The following is a 23588-nucleotide window of genomic DNA, read 5'->3' as shown; positions in this document are numbered from 1 at the left end:
TTATTCTGTCTCTTGGGAATGGGAGACTTAGAGGATAGGAGAGCTCTCTAAAGATCTGTATGGTTTTTGTGTGGAAGAGGAACTCTTAACAGGGTTGTTGTAAAAGGTTGTGTGGTGGAAGATTGGGCTAACTGTAGTTTTTGAACTTCAGATTCAACATACTTTACACACTTATATATAATAAAGATGCAATTTTTATATAGAGCTAACATTTATTACGTACTTCTGTGTGTCTGGCCCTGTTGATATATGTTAACTTTATTGGGCCTCATTATAACCCAATGAGGTATAGTACTGTGAATTTCTCCATGTTCTGGTTGTTGATTGCCAGATGAAAAGACCAAGCACAGAATGGTTAAGAAGCTTGCAAGATGCCTTGGATAGTATGTGGCAGAGCTAGATTCTGAACCTGAGCAGTTTGGCCATTAAGCCCATGCCGTTCTGCACTGTGCTGTGTGTACTATATGTTCTGGCTCTTAGCAGACACATTTCTTCAAATGAAGCATTGTGTGAAGGCCAATATGAAAAACAGCTTTTATTTAAAAAGAAGAAAGCACAGCTGCTTGAGGCTCTTTAGGGTCCCTCTTGGCCCCAGCAGTCATATGTATATCCTGAGAAGTCATAGGGCTTCATAGAATACTCTTGAAAACTGCTAGACTAAATGACCTTTAAAGCTGATTTTTATTTTTAAATTGTGGTTTTTAAATGTGTAGCATAAGCAACTTTTAAATTTGTGTTTTGTTTGTAGGTTGATGCTCGAAGTGACCGAACTGGGGAGGTCATCTTTAAGGACAATTTTTCTTCTGCAATTGCCAGTGTGGTAGAGGGAGATTACCGGATGGATGGCCACATGCAGTTAATCTGCTGCTCAGTGGATGGGGAAAGTAAATTGGGATGAGAAAAATGCTTAAAAAGTCACATTTTCCATTTGAGTGGGTCAGAATGTCAGGAAATTTCACCAGAAATACTGAGATCCTGTAGTTCTAATAAATTCACCAAAGTTGGGGAGAACTTAGGTTTTTGTTTTTAAGAGCAGGTAATTGATGACCTAAAAGTATACCTGGTTATGCTTGGAGTTTCTTCCTTCTGTTCAGTCCGGGGCTATCTTCCTGGCACGGCTGAGATGAAGGGGAACCTCATGGACACCAGCGTAGAGCAGGACCTGATCCGAGAGCTGAGTCAGAAGAAGCAGAATCTGTTGCTGGAACTCCGTAACTATGAGGAAAATGCCAAGGTAGGTCTTAATGTGACCAGGTAATGGAGGCTGAAATGTTGAGACTGACCGGGAGGATCAGCAAATGCGGAAGAATGACAGTGTCATTGCCAGGGTGTGGCCTTTTTTGCCAGTGTCACAATTGAGAGGGGATATATCCTTTGATGTTGAAGTTTCACTTCCAGGTAGTTAAACCGTAGAAATGTTTTCCTGATTATTCAAGGACATTTCTTGCAGCACTATTTATTTATAGCAGTGAAAGCAGCTGGAAGCAACTTAGGTGTTTGTCAGCAGTAGGGAGTATGTGCTGGGGAATATTAAGCAGCTCAAAGAGTGAATACTTGGACTGATGTGGAAGGGTATCTGTCGTTTTACTAAGTGACAAAAGGCAAGAACAATATGTATAGAATGTCTTTTATCTTTTTCAAAAACAAATTAATTTAAAAATTGGCAATTGTAAAAACTGTGTGTGTGTGTACAGCAAACTGGCTGAAATGTTCCTTTAATTTGTCCTGTCGTGCATTACTATATTTGAATTTGGTGTACCAATGGAATTTCTTTGCTTACTTTAAAAGAACAATACTTAAAAATGTAAAAGGCATGATGGGATACAGTGGACCATAGCCATAGAAAGAGGCAAGGGTATTTTCCCACAGGGCCAGATAGAGCAAGGGAGCACTAATGAGGTGAGTTCTCTGAATTCTAAAGAATCAGATTACTATAATAATAAGATTCTGGAGGCTCTGTCTTTTGAAGCTGAATAGCAATGTTATTTAAAATTGATATTAGTTCAGTGTTTTGTTGACTGACTAGGAAATGGTTGGGGTGTTTTGCAGGCTGAATTGGCCAGTCCACTGAACGAGGCTGATGGGCATCGGGGCATAATCCCAGCCAATACCAGGCTCCACACCACGCTGTCAGTCAGCCTGGGGAGTGAGACCCAAACTGCTCATACAGAATTATGCATTTCTACTTCTAATGGTAAGACAGTACTCACAGCTGGTGTTTAGAGGCACCTGCGCCATCTCGGAGTCGGTGTTAAACTGTTTTTCCTCTTCCCTGCAGACACCATCATCCGAGCAGTATTGATTTTTGCAGAGGGAATTTTTACAGGTGAAAGCCACGTGGTACATCCCAGCATTCACAACCTCTCCAGTTCCATCTGCATCCCTATTGCGCCTCCCAAAGACGTCCCTGTGGATCTGCACTTGAAAGCGTTCGTGGGTTACAGAAGCAGGTGACCCTTTGCAAGTCACAGTTCATTTCAAGACAGCACTTAAAGGAGGGCAAGATATATATATTTTCCATATGCCCAGTGGATTCTGGGGGCTTGAGAAACCGTTTCATGGTTCTATCTACCCAAAGTTTCCCGTGACCTTTTATTTCCTCAATTTGAAACCTGTAAAAAGAAAAAGAAAAAACTGACATGTAAGTTTAAGATGGTTCTTGGCAGGGCGCAGTGGCTCATGACTGTAATCCTAGCACTTTGGGAGGCTGAGGCGGGCGGATCACAAGGTCAGGAGATCAAGACCATCCTGACTAACATGGTGAAACCCCATCTCTACTAAAAATACAAAAAAAAAAAAATTAGCCAGGCGTGGTGGTGCACACCTGTAGTTCCAACTACTTGGGAGGCTGAGGCAGGAGAATGGCTTGAACCAGGGAGGCAGAGCTTGCAGTGAGCTGAGTTCATGCCACTGCACTCCAGCCTGGGCGACAGAGCGAGACCCCATCTCTTTTTTTTTTTTTGAGACTCTTTTTTTTTTTTTGAGACTGAGTCTTGCTCTGTCGCCCAGGCTGGAGTGCAGTGGGGTGATCTCGGTTCACTGCAACCTCCACCTCCTGGGTTCAAGCCATTCTCCTGCCTTAGCCTCCCGGGCACTGGGACCACAGGCGCCCACCACCACGCCCTGCTAATTTTTGTATTTTTAGTAGAGGCAGGGTTTCACCATGTTGGCCAGGCTGGTCTTGAACTCCTGACCTCAGGTGATCCGCCTGCCTCGGCTTCCGAAAGTGTTGGAATTACAGGCATAAGCCACCACGCCTGGCTAAGATCGTTATTTTCTGTTTTTAGTCAGGTGATCTCATAATCACAAAATGTTTAATTGATAATTTGTCAATTTGTAGTATTGGCCACTAAAACTACAAGAGTTAGGATGCAACTTTATATTACAGTCATACATAATCTCAGCTAGTGAAGAAAACCTGCTATATTTGTGGAAGATAAGAGACTTTTTACATCCCCTTTATGGTGTTTTAAACCCTTAGTGCATGCAGGTATATATGTAGACTCATGCTATCTTTAAATCCTAAACCTTATATATTACTGTAGTACTTTAAGCCTCAAGTGTTTTGAGGGTTCCTTCTTAAGTGAAACCCTTAAATATCATTTGATGACCCAGAAGTGGCTTTATTTTCTGGGCCTTGCATTTTGAAGCAACATTCTATACAAAACAATTCTCTTGTGTTTCATTGATTGGCTATAGCACCCAGTTTCATGTATTTGAATTGACAAGACAGCTCCCTCGATTCTCCATGTATGCGCTGACCAGCCTGGACCCTGCCAGTGAGCCAATCAGTTATGTTAACTTTACCATTGCAGAACGGGCACAGAGGGTGAGTATCTCGCTTTTCTCTTTCAATGCTTTTACACAGTAGAACCCTTTAGATGTTATTTATAGAAGGGAAAATTACATGAATGAGTTATATTGGTGGCAGTAAATAGGATATGAATGGATTCTCTAACTTGGGGGTGGCTTATAACCTGTAATAAAAATATTGCTAACATATCTTCTCTCACTTTGAAAAAGCACCTGAGCAATCCTGTTATTGGTGAATTCTTACCAGTGTTTAATTCCTCTCTTTCCGTTGTGGTCTTAGTGTGGTTGTCCTGGTGTAGTATTTCAAGAGGAACCTGCAGCAAGATGAAAAGATAGTGGGACTTGGAGCTAAGAACGTTTTTGGCTTTAAGCGCTACGTTAACTCATTAAATTCTTAGTGATCTTGGGGAATTCCCCTCACCAGTGTGAGCCTCAGTTTTCTTATCTGTAGGTGAGGATAATCTTACCCATCTTTTTTGGGGGGGCCCAAGGATTACATGATTGGTGTAATAGTACCACCTTGTACATTTGAAAGGACTGATACCGGTGGACTTTAACCTTGGCTGGGCTTTGGAATTCCTGGTGGGACTTTTTAATCATGTGGATTCTCAGGCCTCTGCCTGGCCTGTGGAACCACAAACTCTACAGCTGGGCCCTTCCAGGTCTCATGGGTGGTTCTCTTGTGGAACCAGTGTTGCAAGCCACTGCATGGTGTTGCTGCTATTAACATTAAAACTTATATTTTCCTTATTGTGTGGATATATCTGTGGTGTGTGCCCATGTATACTTCATTTTACACTTCTTAAAGAACAGAATGGAATGGTTTTAAGCACACTACATTGTCCAGGTTATACCCACAGAAGAGCTGTTGTGTAACAGAATCAGCATCATACCTGAATCATTTGTACATTGCATATTAGACTATGTATAAGTAGAAGACGCAATGAAATCATGTCTGCTGTGGGGCCAGGCATAATTATGAATGTTACTTAAGAGCATGGGTGAGGTGAGAAAAGGGAGTGTGACTAGTGTTTTAGTATTTTCTTGGTGTAGGATGACGTATAATTCTTTTTTTTTTTATCCTCAACAAAGCAGTAAAACTAGAAAGGAGAACTCTTCCCTCAAGAATGGCTGTACCTTCATATTTAGAGGCATATTAAAAAAAAGAATGTCTGTACCTTAAAAGTGGAGGCTCATTTCATTGTGTTCATTTTTAAGGCTGTTGTATGGCTCAGTCAGAACTTTCTGTTACCAGAAGACACTCACATTCAGAATGCTCCATTTCAAGTGTGTTTCACATCTTTACGGAATGGTGGCCACCTGTATATAAAAATAAAACTTACTGGAGAGGTAATGTTTAATATAATGGGGCATAGATTTCTTTTTTAAATTTATTTATTCAAACACTTAGACCATGGAATGAGAGGGGCATGGATTTCTCATGTGGTGTTTACCATTCAGTCCAAAGTGAGGTGGCGGACATCAATGTCAAGGTCATAAAACCACATGTTTTGTTTTATTTTTTTCACATGGTTTAACTTAGTCTGTTAGTGTTACCATCTTAGACACTGGGGTATAATCTAGAATAGATGTTTTCTACCTCCTTCCCTTCATCTCTTCCTTGTCTAATTTGGAAAGAATTGGGAATACAGAAGTCAACAAAAACATTTTCATTGTTTGGATGATTTTGTCATTTCATTTCTAAGGCTAGAGGATTTACCTTTTAGCTAGCTGCTGGAAATAATGCAGTTTGTAATTTCTTTGAGAGATAAACTTACCTTTTTCAACACTGCCTATAAATATTATAGGAGTATAATATTTATAATATATATTATATATATAGTAGTATAATATAATGAGTATGGGGAAATTCAGGTACTATTTTAGCTAAGTTTGTTTAATGGCTGAAGATGCTAAACTTGTCTGTTTTTTCTCTGGGTAGATCACTATAAATACTGATGATATTGATTTGGCTGGTGATATCATTCAGTCAATGGCATCATTTTTTGCTATTGAAGACCTTCAGGTAGAAGCGGATTTTCCTGTCTATTTTGAGGAATTACGAAAGGTGCTAGTGAAGGTGAGGGCACGTGGTAGATGCATTTGTGAGAATGTGGTAGTCTAATAATATCTGAGGAGATTAATGATACTACAGATGTACTTGTAGTGATGTTTTCAAGAATTTTTGCAATTCTTGAAGTAAAAATTGAACTGGTATTAGAGAGTTTACTACTTAAGGATTTCTTTTATAAAAGGAAGTGTTTAGCTCTTGAGCACCATGCTTGCTTTCTTTAGTTTAAAGTGATGCATTTAAACATTAACATTTTCCTTTGTTAGCTCTTCATCTTATTTGTAGTATCTGCTTTGGTCTTCAGTTTAGGTCTTTCCAAAAACCCAAATTCAAGATAAAAGAGCAAAATAAAGAGGATTGTGATTGGCCCCAAAGTATACAATATTCCCACTGCAAATCCCTGAAATATTAATATGTGTGTTATGGGGGCTCCTGGTACTAAAGCATGGGGAAGATTCACATGGAGTGTCCTGTTGAAATTGGAGGCAGCACAGATGAGTTAACTTGTTGAGAAAGAGATGAAATAACGGGAAGTAGCTTAATTGGTATAAATGAATAGAGGAAAGAAGGGGTCTCTGTATCTGGTAAATAGTGTCTTTTCATTTGTCTGGGTTCAAGAAGTTTGTGAGGCCTTTTTCATTCCTGAGTGTTCATGGTCTCCAGGTGGATGAATATCATTCAGTGCATCAGAAGCTCAGTGCTGACATGGCTGATCATTCTAATCTGATCCGAAGTTTGCTGGTCGGAGCTGAGGATGCTCGTCTGATGAGGGACATGTGAGTATTTGTCATGGTTAGAACAGGTGCAAGGTTAAAAATGTGAGCAGTATGGAATAGCAACTCTCAGATGTTACCAGTAGAAGTATAAATTGTTACATTGACTTTGGAAAATAACTTGGCATTATCAGTAAAGTTGAAAATGCATGTCCTCTATGACCCAGCAATTCTATTCCTGGTTTATAGCTTAGAGAAAGTTACAGCTTAGTTATATGCATGCTTATAAACCAGGATATTTGTATAAGAATATTTGTAAAGCCATTGTTTATAAAAATCTCAAAGTGGAAACAATCCAAATTAGCATGAACAGTGTAGCAACAGTGGATGAATTGTGATATATTCATACAATGGAATACTACACAGCAGTGAGAGCATATGAATCTCCATGACACATAAGAGCAAGGAAAAATCTGATAAGCATAATACACACTGAAAGACTTAAAAGACTATAAAGTGTATCCATGTGTATAGTTAGAGAAAAGAGTAAACTGTATAGTTTGGGAAACATGCAATAAATAAAAATATAAATAAATTCAGGGAAGAGATTATCATATAAGATAGTATTTTCTCCCAGAGAAGGAGGGACTATGTTCAGAAAAAACACATTGGGAAACTTCCTGTCTGATGTCTTGTTTGACTTCATTAAGTATTCTGTGAATTTTTCTGAATATGTAACATTTTACAATAAAAAAGTTAAGTATGTGCAGGTCTTCCTTGGTGCTTGCTAGGATGCCAAATTTACCTTGCCAATAAAATGTACTGAAAAAAATTCAGTAAAGTAGCTAACAAATCATAGATGAAATTTATATGTATATATTAGGGGCAAGAGTTCACCCAGAGTGCTGCTTGTGTTTTTTTCTGAGAGGCCTGAATTATTGGCAAATAATTTTAATGGTTTTGCTCAGAGGTAAATGGTTTTTAAGATAATTGTATTATTGAAAATTTCAAACACATACAAAGGTACTTGAACATAATGATTTCATATATACCACCCACCCAGCTTCAACAGTTACCAGCTAAAGACTGATCTTTTTTCATCTCTACACTCACCTTCTTCCCCTCCCAGGCACTAGATAATTTTGAGGCAAATTTTGGACATTGTGTAATTCTAGCCACAACTATTTCAGACAAAGGGCGTTTCAATATTATATATACACACACATATATGTATATATACACATGTATGTATAAAAACCACAATGCCATATCACACTTAGAAAAATGTACAATAATTGTTTAATATTACAAATACCTCATCTGTTTACATGTTCCCAGTTGTCTTATAAATGTGGACATGTGTGTTTTAAGTTGGCTTGTTCAAATCAAGATCCAGATCAAAGACCATACATTGGATTTGGTTGGAAATCTTTTAATCCACGCTTTTGCTTGCCCATTCAGTCTCTTCTCTCCCTTTCCTGTGGGGTCCCATTTTGGATTTTGCTGGTTGTATCCTTGTGGTAATGTTAACTTTATTCTTCTGTCCCCTGTGTAGAAGGGATAGTGGTGGATCTGGAGGCTTGATTAGATTCACTTTCAAATTTTGGCAAGAATATTTCCTGAGTAGTGTTGTTTACTTCCGTGAGGAAGCATGCAATTTCTGATTGTTTCTTTTTATGATATTATCAGCCATTGATGATCATTGCCTAGATTCATTATTTCTTTTGGGGTTTGCAAAATAGTGATATTCTAATTCTGTTATTTTCTTCATATGTTAGTTGAACTACTTCTATGAAAAATAATGTTCCCTCATGAATTAATGAATTACTTGGTTCCCTGAGGTACAGTTTGTACAGGAAAGACAGGTTCTTTATCAGCTTTATTTAATGGCTTTAAAATAATGCATTGGTCTCCAGCATGCACTAAGTGACCAGTGAGATTTTTAAGTCCTTATATACCCATGTATTTGAACATATTTAATGTGTTTCAATTTATATCAGTTATTATTATTTTTTTGCAGCTAGATTTTCCAGTCTGTGGGTCTATGGAAGTCTCTTTAGGTTGGATACAGTTGCCTTTGGACATGGTCCCATTAATTTGGTTGGTTCTTTGTTTTCTTGTGTGATGAAATGTTTTAGGCTTATCTGGTACATGCCCAGTCTAAATATGGAACCAGCCATTTCTCTCCAGTCCTGGTTCTTTTACATGAGAAATGGTATTTAGAGATCATGGTCTGACCACTAAAGGTGTTCATTGCTACTGGGTTGATTATTGTTTTTAGGCCTTTTCAGTGAATAGAGCTAGGAAATTTTTTTTTCAATGAGAAAATATGAGTTCATACTATTTACCATTCAAATTTATGAATATAGGCTCTTAACTTTGATTTTATTACTGCATCTCTTCTCTCTCACATTGAAAATCATGGCTTCAGGCTGGGCACAGTAGTTTACACTTGTAATCCCAGCACTTTGCAAGGCCAAGGTGAGGGGATCACTTGAGCCCAGGGATTCAAGACCAGCTTGGGCAACATAGCAAGACCCAGTCTCTGAGAAAAAACAAAAAAAATTAGCTGGGCATGGTGGTGCATGCCTGTAGTCCTAGTTACTCAGGAGGCAGAAGTAAGAAGATCTCTGGAACCTAGGAGTTTGAGGCTGCAGTGAGCTATGATCATGACACTGCACTCCAGCCTGGGATGACAGAGCAAGATCTCTTTTAAAAAAGTGGGGGAATATCATGGCTTCAATCAGTATCAACATAACTATTTATTTGCTTCATTTTACAGCACAGACACAACATTTAAGAATATTAGCCAAGTTGTTATCAACAATATGATTGCTGAAAACAGTTTAAGATTTTTTTGTGTGTTAGTTTTTTGTGCCTTTAGGGCATATCCCAGCAGGGAGTTTCAGTCAAATTACTGTATCTTAAAATCATTTGAGATTATTTCTCTTTTGGTTATGCCACAGATTTGATACAGAGTTAGGTTCCTTGTTTTATTTTGCTCTCAGTTTTGGAGGATTGGCATTTTTACCTTTTTGGTTTAATTTTATTACATATTTACTACAACCTTTTTGTGATTCCAAAGTTAGATCTATAAGACAGGCATGCACAGAAAAGTCTAACTTTCCATTCCTGTGACCTTCTTTTTGTTGTCTCCCTTTTACTATAACCAGTTGAATATTTAAGTATATACACACAGATATATACACACACACCTCTTCATATCTTAGATTAAGTCATAGTATGTATACATCTTTTTCTCCACCTTGCTTTTTTTTTTTTTTTTTTCAGATAAGAGTCTTGCTCTGTCACCTAGGCTGGAATGTAGTGATGCAGTCACAGCTCACTGCAGCCTTGACCACCTGGGCTCAAGGGATTGTCCCACCTCAGCCTAGTGAGTAGCTGGGACTATAGGCATGAGCCACCAGCCCGGCTAATTTTTTATTTTTTTGTAGAGACAGGGTCTCACTATATTGCCTGGGCTGGTCTTGAACTCGTGGGATCTACTGATCCTCCCACCTTGGCCTCCCAAAGTGCTGGGATTACAGATGTGAGCCACTGCATCTGGCCTCCACCTTGCTTTTTTTTTTTTTTTTCCCCACCTTGCTTTTTACATTTAAAATATATATCTTGGAGATTTTTCCACCATGGTATAGAGAAGTACATCTCATTTGTCTTTACAGCTATATAGTACTCCATTTTCTGACTGTTTTTCAGCCAGTTTCCTCTATTTGGATTGTTCTTTTGCTACTGTAGATAATGCTTTAATGAATAGTTTTGTTATATAAATCATTTTTTATTTTTGCCAGGATACCTTTGAGAAAAAGGCTTAACAAATGGGATTACTGCAGTAAATGATGCATGCATACAGAATTTTGCAAGATCTTGTCAAATTCTCCGTAGGTGTTACATCATTTTGTATTCCCATAAGCAATGTATGAGATTGCCTGTTTCTCTTCAGCCTCACCAGGGGGGTGTGTTGGCATACTCCAGAGGATGAGAAATGGTCTCTTAGTTTTCATTTTTATTTTTTAAATTTTATTTTATTGTGGTAAGACCACAGCATGAGATCTACCTTCTTAACACATTTTTAAGTGTATAATACATTATCATTGACTATAGGTGCAGTGTTGTACAGCACATCCTTAGAGCTGATTCTTCTTGCTTAACTAAAACTATTGGTAAGCAGATTCCCATTTCTTCTTCCCCTTTTTCAACTATCATTCTACTCTTTGATTTATGAATTTGACTATTTTAGATACTCCATGCAAATACATAATATTTGTCCTTCTGTGACTGGCTTATTTCACTTAGCGTAACATCCTCAGAGTTCATCCATGTTGTCACATATTGCAGAATTTCCGTCTCTTTTAAGACTGAATAGTGTTCTATTGTTTATATATACTAAATTTTCTTTATCCATTCACCTGTTGATGAACATTTATGTTTTTTCCACATCTTGGTTATTGTAAATAGTGTGGTGATGAACGTGGGAGTGCTAATAGGTCTTCAGGGTCTTGACTTCAGTTTGTTTGGATAAATACCCAGAAGTGAGATTGCTGGATCATATGGTAGTTCTATTTTTAATTTTTTGAGGAACTTCTAAATTGTTTTCTGTAGTGGCTGCACCATTTTGAATTCTAATCAGCAGTGTACAAGGGTTCCAATTTCTCTACATCCTTGGTAATGCTTGTCTTTTTTTTGGATAATTGTCATCCTGACAGAGGTGAAATGATATTTCATTGAGGTTTTGATTTGCATTTCCCTGATAACTAGTGGCATTGAGCATCTTTTTATATACCTGTTGGTCATTTGTTTTTCTTGTTTGGATAAATTTCTATTCAAGTCCCTAGCTCATTTTTTAATTGGATTACTAGTGTTTTTTTTTTTTTTTTTCTTTCGCTGTTGAGTTGTAGGAGCCATTTATTATGTTCAGCACTGGGCATTTTTCATTGTTTTAATTAAGGGCTATTTGCATTTCTTTTTTGTGTGAACTATTTGTCTGTTTACATATCAGGTACTGTCTTAGTCCATTTTGTGCCTCTATAACAGAATACTTGAGAATGGGTAATTTATAAAGAAAAGAAGTTGATTTAGCTTATGGGTCTGTAGGCTGGGAATTACAAGAAACATGACACTGGCATCCACTTGACTTCTGTTGAGGGCCATGCATGAGGTCAAAACATGACAGAAAATGTCAAAGGAGAAGGGGACATGTGTGAAGAGGCAAAGCCTGAGGGGTGCCCTCGCTTTATAACAACCTGCTCTTTTGAGAACTACTTCATTCCTGCATGAGTGAGAACTCACTCCTGAGAGATGGCATTAATCTATTCATGAGAGAGCTGCCCCCATGACCCAAACACCCCCTACTAGGCCCACCTCCCAACACTGCTCCGCTGGCATTTAAACTTCAACATGAGTTTTGGCGGGGATGAACCACATCCAAACCATAGTGGGTATATTAATCTCTTATGTGTGGTGTAAGTTGCAGATATGTTTTCCTGAGTTTGTCATTTGGGTTTTCCCTGTGCTTAGATTTAAAAAAAAATTTTTGCTTTAATGTTGGTTTTTGCCTTGTAAGAGCTTTTAAAATTTTTTACGTAGTCAAATTGATCACTCATTTTCTTAATACTTTATTTATTTTTTCTGAGATGGAGCCTTACTCTGTTGCCCAGCCTGGAGTGCAGTGGCGTGATCTCGGCTCACTGCCACCTCTGCTTCCCAGGTTCAAGTAATTCTCCTGCCTCAGCCTCCCAAGTAGCGCTACCACACCTGGCTAATTTTTGTATTTTTAGTAGAGATAGGGTTTCACCACGTTGGCCAGGCTGGTCTCAAATGTGTCACCTCAGGTGATCTGCCCGCGTTGGCCTCCCAAAGTGCCGGGATTACGGGTGTGAGCCACCGTGCCCAGCCACATTTTCTTAATACTTTTACATTTTGAGTTACTGTTAGAAAAGTTTTGTTTAACACCAGGGAATAGAATAGTAATTCACCTGTTTTCCTTTAGTACTTGTACATTTTCCTTTTTTACATTAAGTCTCTGTTCCAGTTGGAGTTTATCCTCGTGTTCATATAAATAATAAACTCAGTTTTATCATTTTCCATATGACTGTCACATTATCATTATTATATTATTATTATTTTGTGTGTGTGTGTGTGTGTGTGTGTGTGTGTGTGTGTGTGTGTAGGGTCTCACTATGTCACCCAGGCTGGAGTGCAGAGAGATCACAGCTCACAGCAGCCTCAATCTCCTGGGCTCAAGTTATCTTCCCACCTCAGCCCCTGGAGTAGCTGGGACTACAGGCATGTGCCACCATAGCCAGCTAATTTTTGTGTAGAGCCAGGGTCTTGCTATGTTGCCCAGACTGGTCTTGATCTCCTGGGCTCAGGCGATCTGCCTGCCTTGGCCTGTCAAAATGCTAGGATTACAGGTGTGAGCCACTGTGCCTGGCCACATTGCATTATTTTAATACTACTTTTTTTTTTTCTTTGAGATGGAGTTTTGCTCTTTTTGCCCAAGCTGGAGTGCAGTGGCGCTGTCTCAGCTCACTGCAACCTCTACCTTCCTGGTTCAAGCAATTCTCCTGCCTCAGCCTCCCAAGTAGCTGGGATTACAGGCATGTGCCACCATGCCCAGCTAATTTTTTTTTGTATTTTTAGTAGAGATAGAGTTTCACCATGTTGGCCAGGCTAGTCTCAAACTCCTGACCTCAGGTGATCCACCCACCTCAGCCTCCCAGAGTGCTGGGATTACAGGCGTGAGCCATGGTGCCGGGCCTGATACTACTACTTTTAAAGTTCATCATGCTCACGATGATTTCAGATACTGCCCTTATCATATATCATATTTCTGTACACAGTTGAATCTATTTCTGGATTTTCTGCACTAGTCCATTGGTCTGACTTCTCACGTCATTTGACAATATCATTCTTTTTTAAAAAAACAATTATTTTGAGACAGAATCTCACTCTGTTGCCCAGGCTGGAGTGCAGTGGTGTGATCACAGCTCACTGCAGCCCTCGGCCTCCCAAGTACAAGTGATCCTCCTACCTTAGCCTCCTGAGTAGCTGGGACTACAGGCACACACCACCACACCCTGCTAATTTTTTTTTTTGGTAGAGACAGGGTCTCACTATATTGTCCAGGCTAGTCTCGAACTCCCGACCTCAGGTGATCCACTTGCCTCGGCCTCCCAAAGTGCTGGGATTACAGGTGTGAGCCACTGTGCCTGGCCTCTTTTCCTATAGTTTTACCCTTTTCAAAATACCATATAAATGGAATCATACGATATCTATATCTATATATCCTTTTGAGTCTGGCTTCATTCACTTACGTAATGTCTTAGAGATTCATCCCCATTGCTGCATGTATCTGTAGTTGGTTCCTTTTTTATTGCTGAATAGTATTCCATTGTATGGATATATGGTATTTATCCATTCACCAATTGAGGATAACTGGGTTGTTTCCAGATTTTGGTGAGTAGAATAAAGCTGCTATAAATACTTGCATACAAGTTTTTTGTAGGCATATGTTTTCATTTCTCTTGGGTAAAATACCTTACAATGGGATTGCTGGGTCGTACAGTGTGTGTTTAACTTTATAAGAAACTGCCAAATCACCTTTCAAAGTAGTTGCAGCTTTTTGTATTTCTGTCCACAATGCATGAGAGTTCCACTTGTCCCACTTCTTTGCTAGCATTTGGTATCTTCAGCTATATTTTTCTTTAGTCATTTTCATTGTTGCGTAGTATAGATCTCATTTCTGTTTTAATTTTATGACTTTGTTTTTAAAACTTTGATAAAATACAAGGCTGAGTTGTCAACCAGGCCAAATTAGTTGAATGAATATTCATCTGAAACTTCGAAGGTGAGCTGTCACCTTGCTCACTTGTCCGTACTCCCAGCACAGTGGGCTTGAGCATTCTTAACCACCTAAATCAAAACCAACCATTGACCAGTAACCAAGGAAGGCCATTTGCCTTTTGTTTATTTGGAAAGAAAAGAATATTTTTGTGGAACTTATCCATATTTTCAAAGCAAACTAGCAGTTACTCCATTTTAATGAAAATATAGCTTAAAAATAGTGTCTTCTTTTCTTTGTATGTCCAAGAAGTTTGCAAGTTTTTCTTAAGCTTGCCGTATCAACATGAAATGATGTCAAATTTCTACTGATTTGCACAGGAAAACAATGAAGAGTCGTTATATGGAACTCTATGACCTTAATAGAGACTTGCTAAATGGATATAAAATTCGCAGTAACAATCACACAGAGCTGTTGGGAAACCTCAAAGCAGTAAATCAAGCAATTCAAAGAGCAGGTCGTCTGCGGGGTAAGTCTCTTAACACTGCACTTTCATCTGTAATGTTTTTGGTGGAACTCATTGAAGATGGTGGTAACATCCAATAATTCATATTGGGGCTGAAAGTAGCATACCTTTCACACTCCAGAGCTGGCACCAGTCACTTGTGTTTCAGCCAGTCAGCCTGGTGTTTGGCTTTTGTCTCCGGACTTCAAAGGGAAAGAAAACCTTCAGCTCTTTTTCTTAGATCTTCCTGCATCCTCTAAAGAAAAACCTACTATATATAACCCAAAGGAAATATATAAGCATATATAAAACCATCAAGGCCCAATTAGCAAAAAAGAGACTGAAAATTAATGCTGTGTCTAACTTAAAAATTTAGAAAAACAACAAGAGGGTAAACCCAAGGAAGCAGAAATATAGCCAGAGATTTATACCTGAATTCTGCTGTTTTGGGTCGATGTTTTGACCTCTTTAGAAATAATCTTTGCTAGGTGACCATGAGCTTTGATCCTTTTCTGTAAAACCGACTGTTGGTTTCTAGGTTTGAGATAGTCTTTAAGTCAGTTTTTTCAATAAATTCCCTCACCAAGTTATCTTTTTTAGAGAATGGTAAGATAAATTAGTTAAATTTCACATATAACTATTTTCCCTCCTGGTTTTATGTTGTTTTAAAACTGGCCTCTAATTTTATAATTTCACATCTAACAATCTTTTGGTTCCTGATGTTTCTTCTCATGCAGTTGGAAAACCAAAGAATCAGGTGATCACTGCTTGTCGGGATGCAATTCGAAGTAATAACATCAACACACTGTTCAGAATCATGCGAGTGGGGACAGCTTCTTCATAGGAGAGGAAAATACAGGTCATGAAGTTCTTGGCAAAGATTTTCTGTTAAAAACCTATGCTGGTTTGCTTTGGATCATACCCTGGTGAACCCTAGGTGCTAAGAATGAAAATAACCTTGGTGAGTTGTATAAATTAAAGACAGAGAACTACTTGTGAAGATAGATTCACTTTCTATTTTAAAATCAGTAGTACTGTTGCTGAATAATACTAGGTTTGTATGGAATAGGATGAATGCTTTTGAAGTATTAGGGCTTCAGAGTCCAATTTTTGCTTATTTATGGTATATAAATACATATTTTTTCTTGAAATTGTAACTGAATTTGTACTTTTCAAATTGATTATCTACTTTTTAATTAAAAGGTAAAGATGTTAAACTTTGTGTTGATTGATTATAAAATCACCACCAAATCAGAATTGCCCATTTGTATTTTGTAGAGAAAAACAAAAATGTGCACTGGGTGCAGGGCTCATGCCTGTAATCCAGCACTTTGGGAGGCCAGGGTGGGCGGATCATAAGGTCAGGAGATGAGACCATTCTGGCTAACACAGTGAAACCCCGTCTCCACTAAAAATACAAAAAAGTAGCCGGGTGTGGTGGCACTAACCTGTAGTCCAAGCTGCCTGGGAGTCTGAGGCAGGAGAATTGCTTGAACCCAGGTGGCGGAGGTTGCAGTGAGCCGAGATCATACCACTGCACTCCAGTCTGGGTGACAGAACGAGACTCCTGTCTCAAAAAAAAAAAAAAAAGGATATTTGGGCTGAGCGCAGTGGCTCACACCTGTAATCCTAGCACTTTGGGAGGCCAAGGCGGGTGGATCCCCTGAGGTCAGGAGTTTGAGACCAGCCTGGCCAACATGATGAAACCTGGTCTCTACTCAAAATACAAAAAATTAGCCAGGTTTGGTGGTGGACACCTATAATCCCAGCTATGCAGGAGGCTGAGGTAGGAGAATTGCTTGAATCCGGCAGGCAGAGGTTGCAGTGAGCAAGATCGCACCACTGCACTCCAGCCTGGGTGACAAGAGCGAAACTGTCTCAAAAAAAAAAAAGTGGATATTTGGATTTGTGTGCTTGTTAATCACCGAAAGGTGGGTGCAAACAACAAATTTACATTAAGGAAGAGTCAATTTAGAGTGATCACTTTGTTGGGGTAATGTTCGCTGCTGTAACAAATAGACCTCAAAATCATAATGACTCATTTTTCATTTGTTCTGTAAGGATATCTCCATAGTTATGCAGGGACCCAGGTTCCTTTAATCATGTGGCTCTGTCATCCCCTACGACAAACTTTTCTACCTGAGTTCCCTAAAGGAATAAGCCTAAGAAAAAAGGTTTGGGTGACTAGTTTCACAGTCAGTACATACAGTGGAGGGAGGTCTTAGGACAGTGGGGCTTTATTATCTCACTTGGAACACTATTTGACAAGGGCTGTCATAGGGCCTTGTGGTTATTTACAGCCATGTGCCAGATAATGAAGTTTAGGTCACTATAAGATTATAATACTGTATTTTTACTGTACCTTTGTGTTTAGCTATGTGTAATTACACAAATACTTAGCATAATGTTACAGTTGCCTACAGTATTCAGCATAGTACCATGCTGTACAGATTTGTAGCCTAGGAACAACAGGCTATACCATATAGCCTAGGTGTCGAGTAGGCTATACCATCTAGGTGTGTTTAAGTGCATACTGTACAGTGTTCGCATGATGACGAAATAGCCTAATGATGCATTTCTCAGACTGTATCCCTGTTGTTAAGTGGAGCGTGACCGTATAGCTAAGCTGGTAGAAGAGAGTAAGAGGAAAACATGGCTTCTTTTAAAAGTGTGGTCTGAAAGTAGCACACTATCATTTCCACTCGGAATTCCATCGAATCACATGACCACATCTGCAGGGGAGGCCGGGAGATGGAATCTAGCTGTGTGCCTGTGAGAACGCTGGTATTTGTGCCAACAGCTAGCAGTCTCTTCTTTAGGAAAAATTTTGCCCTAACGTAGATTTCAGGACTGGTTTAATGAGTGAAACTTCAGTTAGTTTTAATATCTTAATAGCATTCATAAGCAGTTTAGGGGAAGTGGTGCATTTCCCTGAGGTTAGTATACATTAATTATACTGATTTTGATGTGGCCACTTTAGGATCGGCCCTCCTGTATCTGAAATGTAAGTCTTATGGAGTCCTAATTATGAGAATATGCTAATACTTTTGTTTTCCATTTTCAACCTATAAACTCAAGAGATAATCCACATATACTGTATTATTTTCAGTCTCCAAAATAGTAAAGTATCATCGTAAATCTGCCTCACATGGAGGTTGCAGTGAGCCGAGATCGTGCCTCTGCACTCTAGCCTGGGTGACAGAGGAGACTCCGTCTCCAAAAAATAAATAAATAAATAAATCTGCCTCACAGAGGAGGAAACTGAGGCATAGATAACCTCCTTTTCAGGTCACAGAGTTAGTGACCTGTGTGACCTGTCTAGTGACTCAAGACAAAACTTGAGTCCTACTGTTGAGTCTTTGTTTTAACCATAGTCTAATTTATACCATTTGAGATTAAAATCTCTAGTTGGTGCTAGTTTTAAATTATATAATGCCATTCATTTTTAGGGCTAGTAACATAATCTCATCAAAGGTCACTCTGTTGTTCTTTAGCCAAAAAACTTCCTTCTTAGACCTAAAAATACTCATGGCCAGGCTAGAAGGCATTGACCTGCAGCAAGACATCTTAAGTTGTTCTGATTTATAGGTTATTTTCACAGTAATTTGATCCTGTTGATGGCAGTGTCTATTTCACAGATGAGGCTCTGAGCTCCAAGACAGAGTGTCCTGTACAGGGTCCCACAGCTGGGTAAGCCCTGGTGTGAAGGAGGTGTTGGAACCAAATAGTCATGGCCTCTTCTACTCCAAACTTCCAAGCAAGTAAAGACGGGCTGAAGTGAAAACATTCATAAAACATGCAACTGCCTTTTTTTCCCCCACTTAGAACTCATCCTGTTCAGCTTAGGAATGAGGAAAAACTGGACAAGGAGAAATGAGTTTATCAGCAATTTCTCTATTTTGTTGCCATATGTTTCTATCCTGATAGAATCTGAATACTTCTAGAAGCTACGGCGAAGTGGTATTTCACTGCTGAATTATATTGAAGCTTTAAGTGAGCACTGAGCTGTCATTTAAAGCTGACTTTGAGGATTTTGATATCTGAGAGAAAGCTTTCAGTACCATAATTCAGGTTCTGAGGATTTTTAAGAGTATAATTTTTATTATTTCCCACCATGACTGCCTATCCAGTACCTCAAGGCCCCACTCAAATGCTCTCTCCTTAGGTGACCTTTCCTCTCCCATGTCTACTCCTTAACCCTTATTAAATTCTTTACCTAAATCTTAATCCCCTGTTAAGCAAGAATGGTGTCTGCATCTTAACCAGCATCACCCTCGCCCCAGTGCTGAGCTAATGCCTTCAGCATAGAATAGCATCTGCCGCTCTGCTTGGGATTATCTGTCCTCAATACGCCTGTCAGCAGCTTCAGAAATCAAAGAACTAGGAACTTTAAAACTATTATGCAACCCTAGAAGTGTTTTACAGGAATGATTTTCAACATTGTTATTAATGTTTCAAATTTTATAATTAGCAGTTACAGATCTGCCAATGCACAGTCCTGTCATTATAGAACTAAATTACCTCCAATTTCATTTGGAAACTCAAGTACAGTAAGACACCCATTACAGCCTGGTGTTTCGCATTTTACCTCTTTTCCATCTGGCCCCTGCCCACACTCTATGCTCTAGCTCCGGAGTCATCTTGTAATCTGTACAGTACAGAATCTGCTTTTCCTAAAAGTGATGTCACATGGACAGTTCCCAAGTCGTTTTTAAATTGTCTTTGTGGACTGATTTTGCATCAGAAGAGAATCATCAGGACACCCAGTTCCATGCAGGCTGGAGAGCTCTCCTCTGGCATCATTTCACTAGATCTCCTCAACCCAGGACCTTTTCAACAGGGTTTGCGCTTCCTCCTTGTTTAGTAGTGGTAAGTATGTCACGGTGTTGACGAGATAATGCACCCCAAAACTTCTTATTCAAGAAATAACTGCCAGAACTTTGGGAGGCTGAGGTGGGTGGGTCACTTGAGGTCAGGGATTTGAGACCAGCCTGGCCAACATAGTGAAATCCCATCTCTACTAAAAATACGAAAATTAGCCAGTGTGGTGTCAGGCACCTGTAATCCGAGAATTGCTTGAACCTGGGAGGCAGAGGTTACAGTGAGTTCAGATCACACCACTGCACTCCAGCCTGGGTGACCGAGGGAGACTCGATCCCAAAATAATAATAATCATAATAATAAAGAAAAAAAAATACTGGTCTAGGAGAGGTAACCCAAGCTTTGATTTTTTTTTTTTTGGGGTGAGGGGTGTTCTGTGGGGAAGAAACCCACACTTTGGTGGAATTTTGAGAGGAATCTTTAAACAGTAGACAAGCCTAGTTCAAAACTAACAGATTATTTTTCTTGGAACCTTCATTTTCCACATCGTTAAAATTAAGGACTAATGTTATTTGTAGGGTACTTCCTTAGACGTTTTATTTATGCAAATATGTTCACAAGTTTTGTGAAAATGTTCCTCATTTCCAGTATGGTTAACATAAAAAGAAGAAGTAGTGAAGTAATCTCCGTAAGGCTGTTCTCTTCCTGTCCAGTGCTGGAGCTTGAAGCCCATAGGGCAGGTAGTCAGAAAAGATGTGGAGTTGGGGAGAACAAACTGCAACCCACAGGCATGAGGATGCTAAAATCTGTCCATTTTTGTTGCTTCTGACCTTGATGGTGTGGGCATTCTGCTGAAACAGACCCTTTGCAGAGGAGCTGAAGGAAGATCCATCCAGGGGAAGGTGGAGTGGTTGCAGGCCCAGGCACAGGTGTGGTTCACACCAGCAAGGTGTGCCAGCTACTCAAGGGCTGCTGCTGCATTGGACCCTGCAGATCTGGCATAGGAATTTGTGGCTCATCCTAACCTGAGACATAGGGAAGAGAGTTGGGAAATGTAGTTCAGTCTAGCCAAGTTGAAAAATGACAAAGCTACCAGTGGCTGTCATAGGATGGTGGGATTTCAGGTGATCTTTAGATTATTACATGTTATTACCTCACAATGAGCATGTATTATTTATATAATAAAGTCTGAAAAAACAGAAAGCTGTTTTTTTTGAGACGGATTCTCGTTCTGTTGCCCAGGCTGGAGGGCAGTGGTGCAATCTCGGCTCACTGTAACCTCTGCCTACTTGGTTCAAGCGATTCTCCTGCCTCAGCCTCCCAAGTACCTAGGATTACAGGCATGCACCAGCATGCCCAGCTAATTTTTGTATTTTTAGTAGAGATAGGGTTTCACCATGTTGGCCAGGCTGGTCTCCCAACTCCTGACTTCAGGTAATCTGCCAACCTTGGGGCCCCCCAAAGTGCTGGGATTACAGGTGTGAGCCACTGTGCCGGGCCCATGGAGCTATTTTCTTTGGGGATAAAAATGGGAGTTATAAGAATTGGAGACTCACTATTAAGAATAAAGAGAGAAACCATGTATTTTATAGGTGAATATCATAGCTTTTATCTGAAAGAGGTATAAACAAAGATGCCCATGTTCTAATTCTTCTTTTGCTACCTAACAGTTGTTGACATTGGCCCCAGGCCCTAAAAAGTAATCAAGATGCAAAATGAAGTACTATAAGGAAAACAAGCTTCACTATCACTGTGTGTCTTCAGTGCAGAAACACAATCTGTAAGTTATACCATCCTTCACAGTCTAAGAGGTGCTGCTGTAGATGACGTAACTGATAGCAACATCAGAGTTGGGCTCTTAGGGATTCTCTCCCCTCAGACACCCGAGTCCCTTTTTGTAGTGTATAAAAGATGGTGTGTTGACAGATTATAAACACACTGAGATAAAGGAGACACTAACAAGCACATTTTTAACATCTGTGAGGTATTCTAAGATTTAGATTTGGCTTTCCATAATTGGAAAATTGGCCTTGGATGGTACCTACAGCCATGAGTCTCAAACTATTTTCCAAGGTTGGCATACATGACAGTGTCACCTACCTAAGCACTTTTCCCTGGCTCTTCCTGAAGTTATGCCACTGACACCCTTTTTCCTCACTCATGAAAACACAACAGAAGGCAAGTGAGATGACCTTCAGTCAGCTGGAACATAGAAAAGGCAAGCTGTGACATAAACCATTAGTAACAAAGTATTCGCAGTCCCACTTGAGTGCTGCTACACTATGGTTAAAAAATTGTGGTCTCCAGCCTGGCCAACAGGGTGAAACCCAGTCTCTACTAAAAATTTTAAAAAATTAGCTGGGTGTGGAGGTGGGTGCCTGTAATCCCAGCTACTCAGGAGGCTGAGGCAGAATTGCTTGAACCCAGGAGGCAGAGGTCACACTGAGCCGAGATCATGCCACTGTACTCCAGCCTGGGCCACAGAGTGAGACTCCGTCTCAAACACGCACACACAAAATTGTGGTCTCCAAAATAGTATGGTGTACAATGGTTCGTTACCATATGCATAAGGGAAGACAATGTTAGAACTAGTTCTAGATATTTCTTTTTATCTCATCATTTAAAAATTAGTGTTTTATAACAGTACTAATATTAGTACTAATAGAACTAATATTGCATGTGTAATATTACTACATGCGTAAAATATATAAATAAATATATTTACATAAATATAAAAATTAAAAAAATATAAATAAATATCCATATCAAGCGCATACCTGCTAAAACATTTCTTAACTGGCTAGGGTACAGAATTAAACCTTTTTGAAACTAAACCTAAAAGACAAAGCAAAACTCATTTTCATTTAAATGCAAACTTCAGGAAAGAATGAATATTCAAAGTTTTAGGAGATGAAAGAGAAGAGTGGTTAAGAAGTTTAAAGGCCCAGTGCTTTTTCTATTAATTAGTAAAACCCACACTAAATGCTACTGCAAAAGCTAAAAATAAATGTAAAAAAGAGAAAGGAAGAAGGAGACTGTGTTGGGATGGAATGAGAACAGCATCTTTCATCCACCCATGCATACCCACACATAGGTAATTATGATATAACTCCCTGGAACAGTTTAAGAAAAAATTAACAAGATGCACAGCCTCTTGGCATTCTGATGTGGCTTTTTAGCATTCCATCTCTTAAAATAAAAAGCAGGCCGGGCACGGTGGCTCACGCCTGTAATCCCAGCACTTTGGGAGGCTGAGGCGGGTGGATCACGAGGTCAGGAGATGGAGACCATCCTGGTGAACACGGTGAAAGCCCGTCTCTACTAAAAACACAAAAAAATTAGCCGGGCATGGTGGCGGGCGCCTGTAGTCCCAGCTTCTAGGGAGGCTGAGGCAGGAGAATGGCGTGAACCCGGGAGGCGGCGGAGCTTGCAGTGAGCGGAGATCGCGCCACTGCACTCCAGCCTGGGCGACAGAGCAAAACTCCAGGATGGAAAGGCAGTGGGCACTTGGAAGTGACTACACATGGCAATAAGCAGCCTATCTTCTTTACCAACCAGAAGTTTCTTGGGGCATGTGATGGTAGGCCAGACCCTTTCCAAAGGAGTAATACTACACATTGTCTAAGCCTACACTGTCCTGTGAGAGTCATGGTGGAACAAGGCCACAGGCAGTGGGAGGAAATGTGATGACTCACTGTGTCAGAATTCTAAGGCCCAGCATGATCAGGATGTAAGGCTCTGTAATTTTCTAAACCAGCATGATTGAGAAGAACAAAATCTGCAATCATTTTTATCATTTTTTTTTTCCCTTCTTTTTTTTGAGACAGAGTTTCACTCTTGTTGCCCAGGCTGGAGTGCAATGGC

The 23588-nt window shown here is 39.7% G+C and overlaps 1 protein-coding gene across 1 annotated transcript in view; it reads left to right on the top strand.

The window, feature by feature from the left end:
- Positions 1–16120, top strand: part of BBS2 (Bardet-Biedl syndrome 2) — a 33143-nt gene extending 17023 nt beyond the window's left edge. The window contains exons 8-17 of the mRNA XM_025370622.1: positions 749–884; positions 1095–1234; positions 2050–2194; positions 2279–2450; positions 3700–3829; positions 5032–5163; positions 5756–5893; positions 6548–6660; positions 14779–14927; positions 15641–16120. Of these exons, the coding sequence (XP_025226407.1) occupies positions 749–884; positions 1095–1234; positions 2050–2194; positions 2279–2450; positions 3700–3829; positions 5032–5163; positions 5756–5893; positions 6548–6660; positions 14779–14927; positions 15641–15747 (1362 nt within the window). The 3' untranslated portion in view covers positions 15748–16120. The remainder of the gene's footprint in view (positions 1–748; positions 885–1094; positions 1235–2049; positions 2195–2278; positions 2451–3699; positions 3830–5031; positions 5164–5755; positions 5894–6547; positions 6661–14778; positions 14928–15640) is intronic.
- The last annotated feature ends 7468 nt before the right edge of the window (positions 16121–23588 follow it).

Source organism: Theropithecus gelada, chromosome 20 (genome assembly GCF_003255815.1).
Source record: "Theropithecus gelada isolate Dixy chromosome 20, Tgel_1.0, whole genome shotgun sequence".
Lineage (NCBI taxonomy): Eukaryota > Metazoa > Chordata > Mammalia > Primates > Cercopithecidae > Theropithecus > Theropithecus gelada.
The sequence above is the reverse complement of the archived record's forward strand: the minus strand, read 5'-3'. Positions and strand labels throughout refer to the sequence as shown.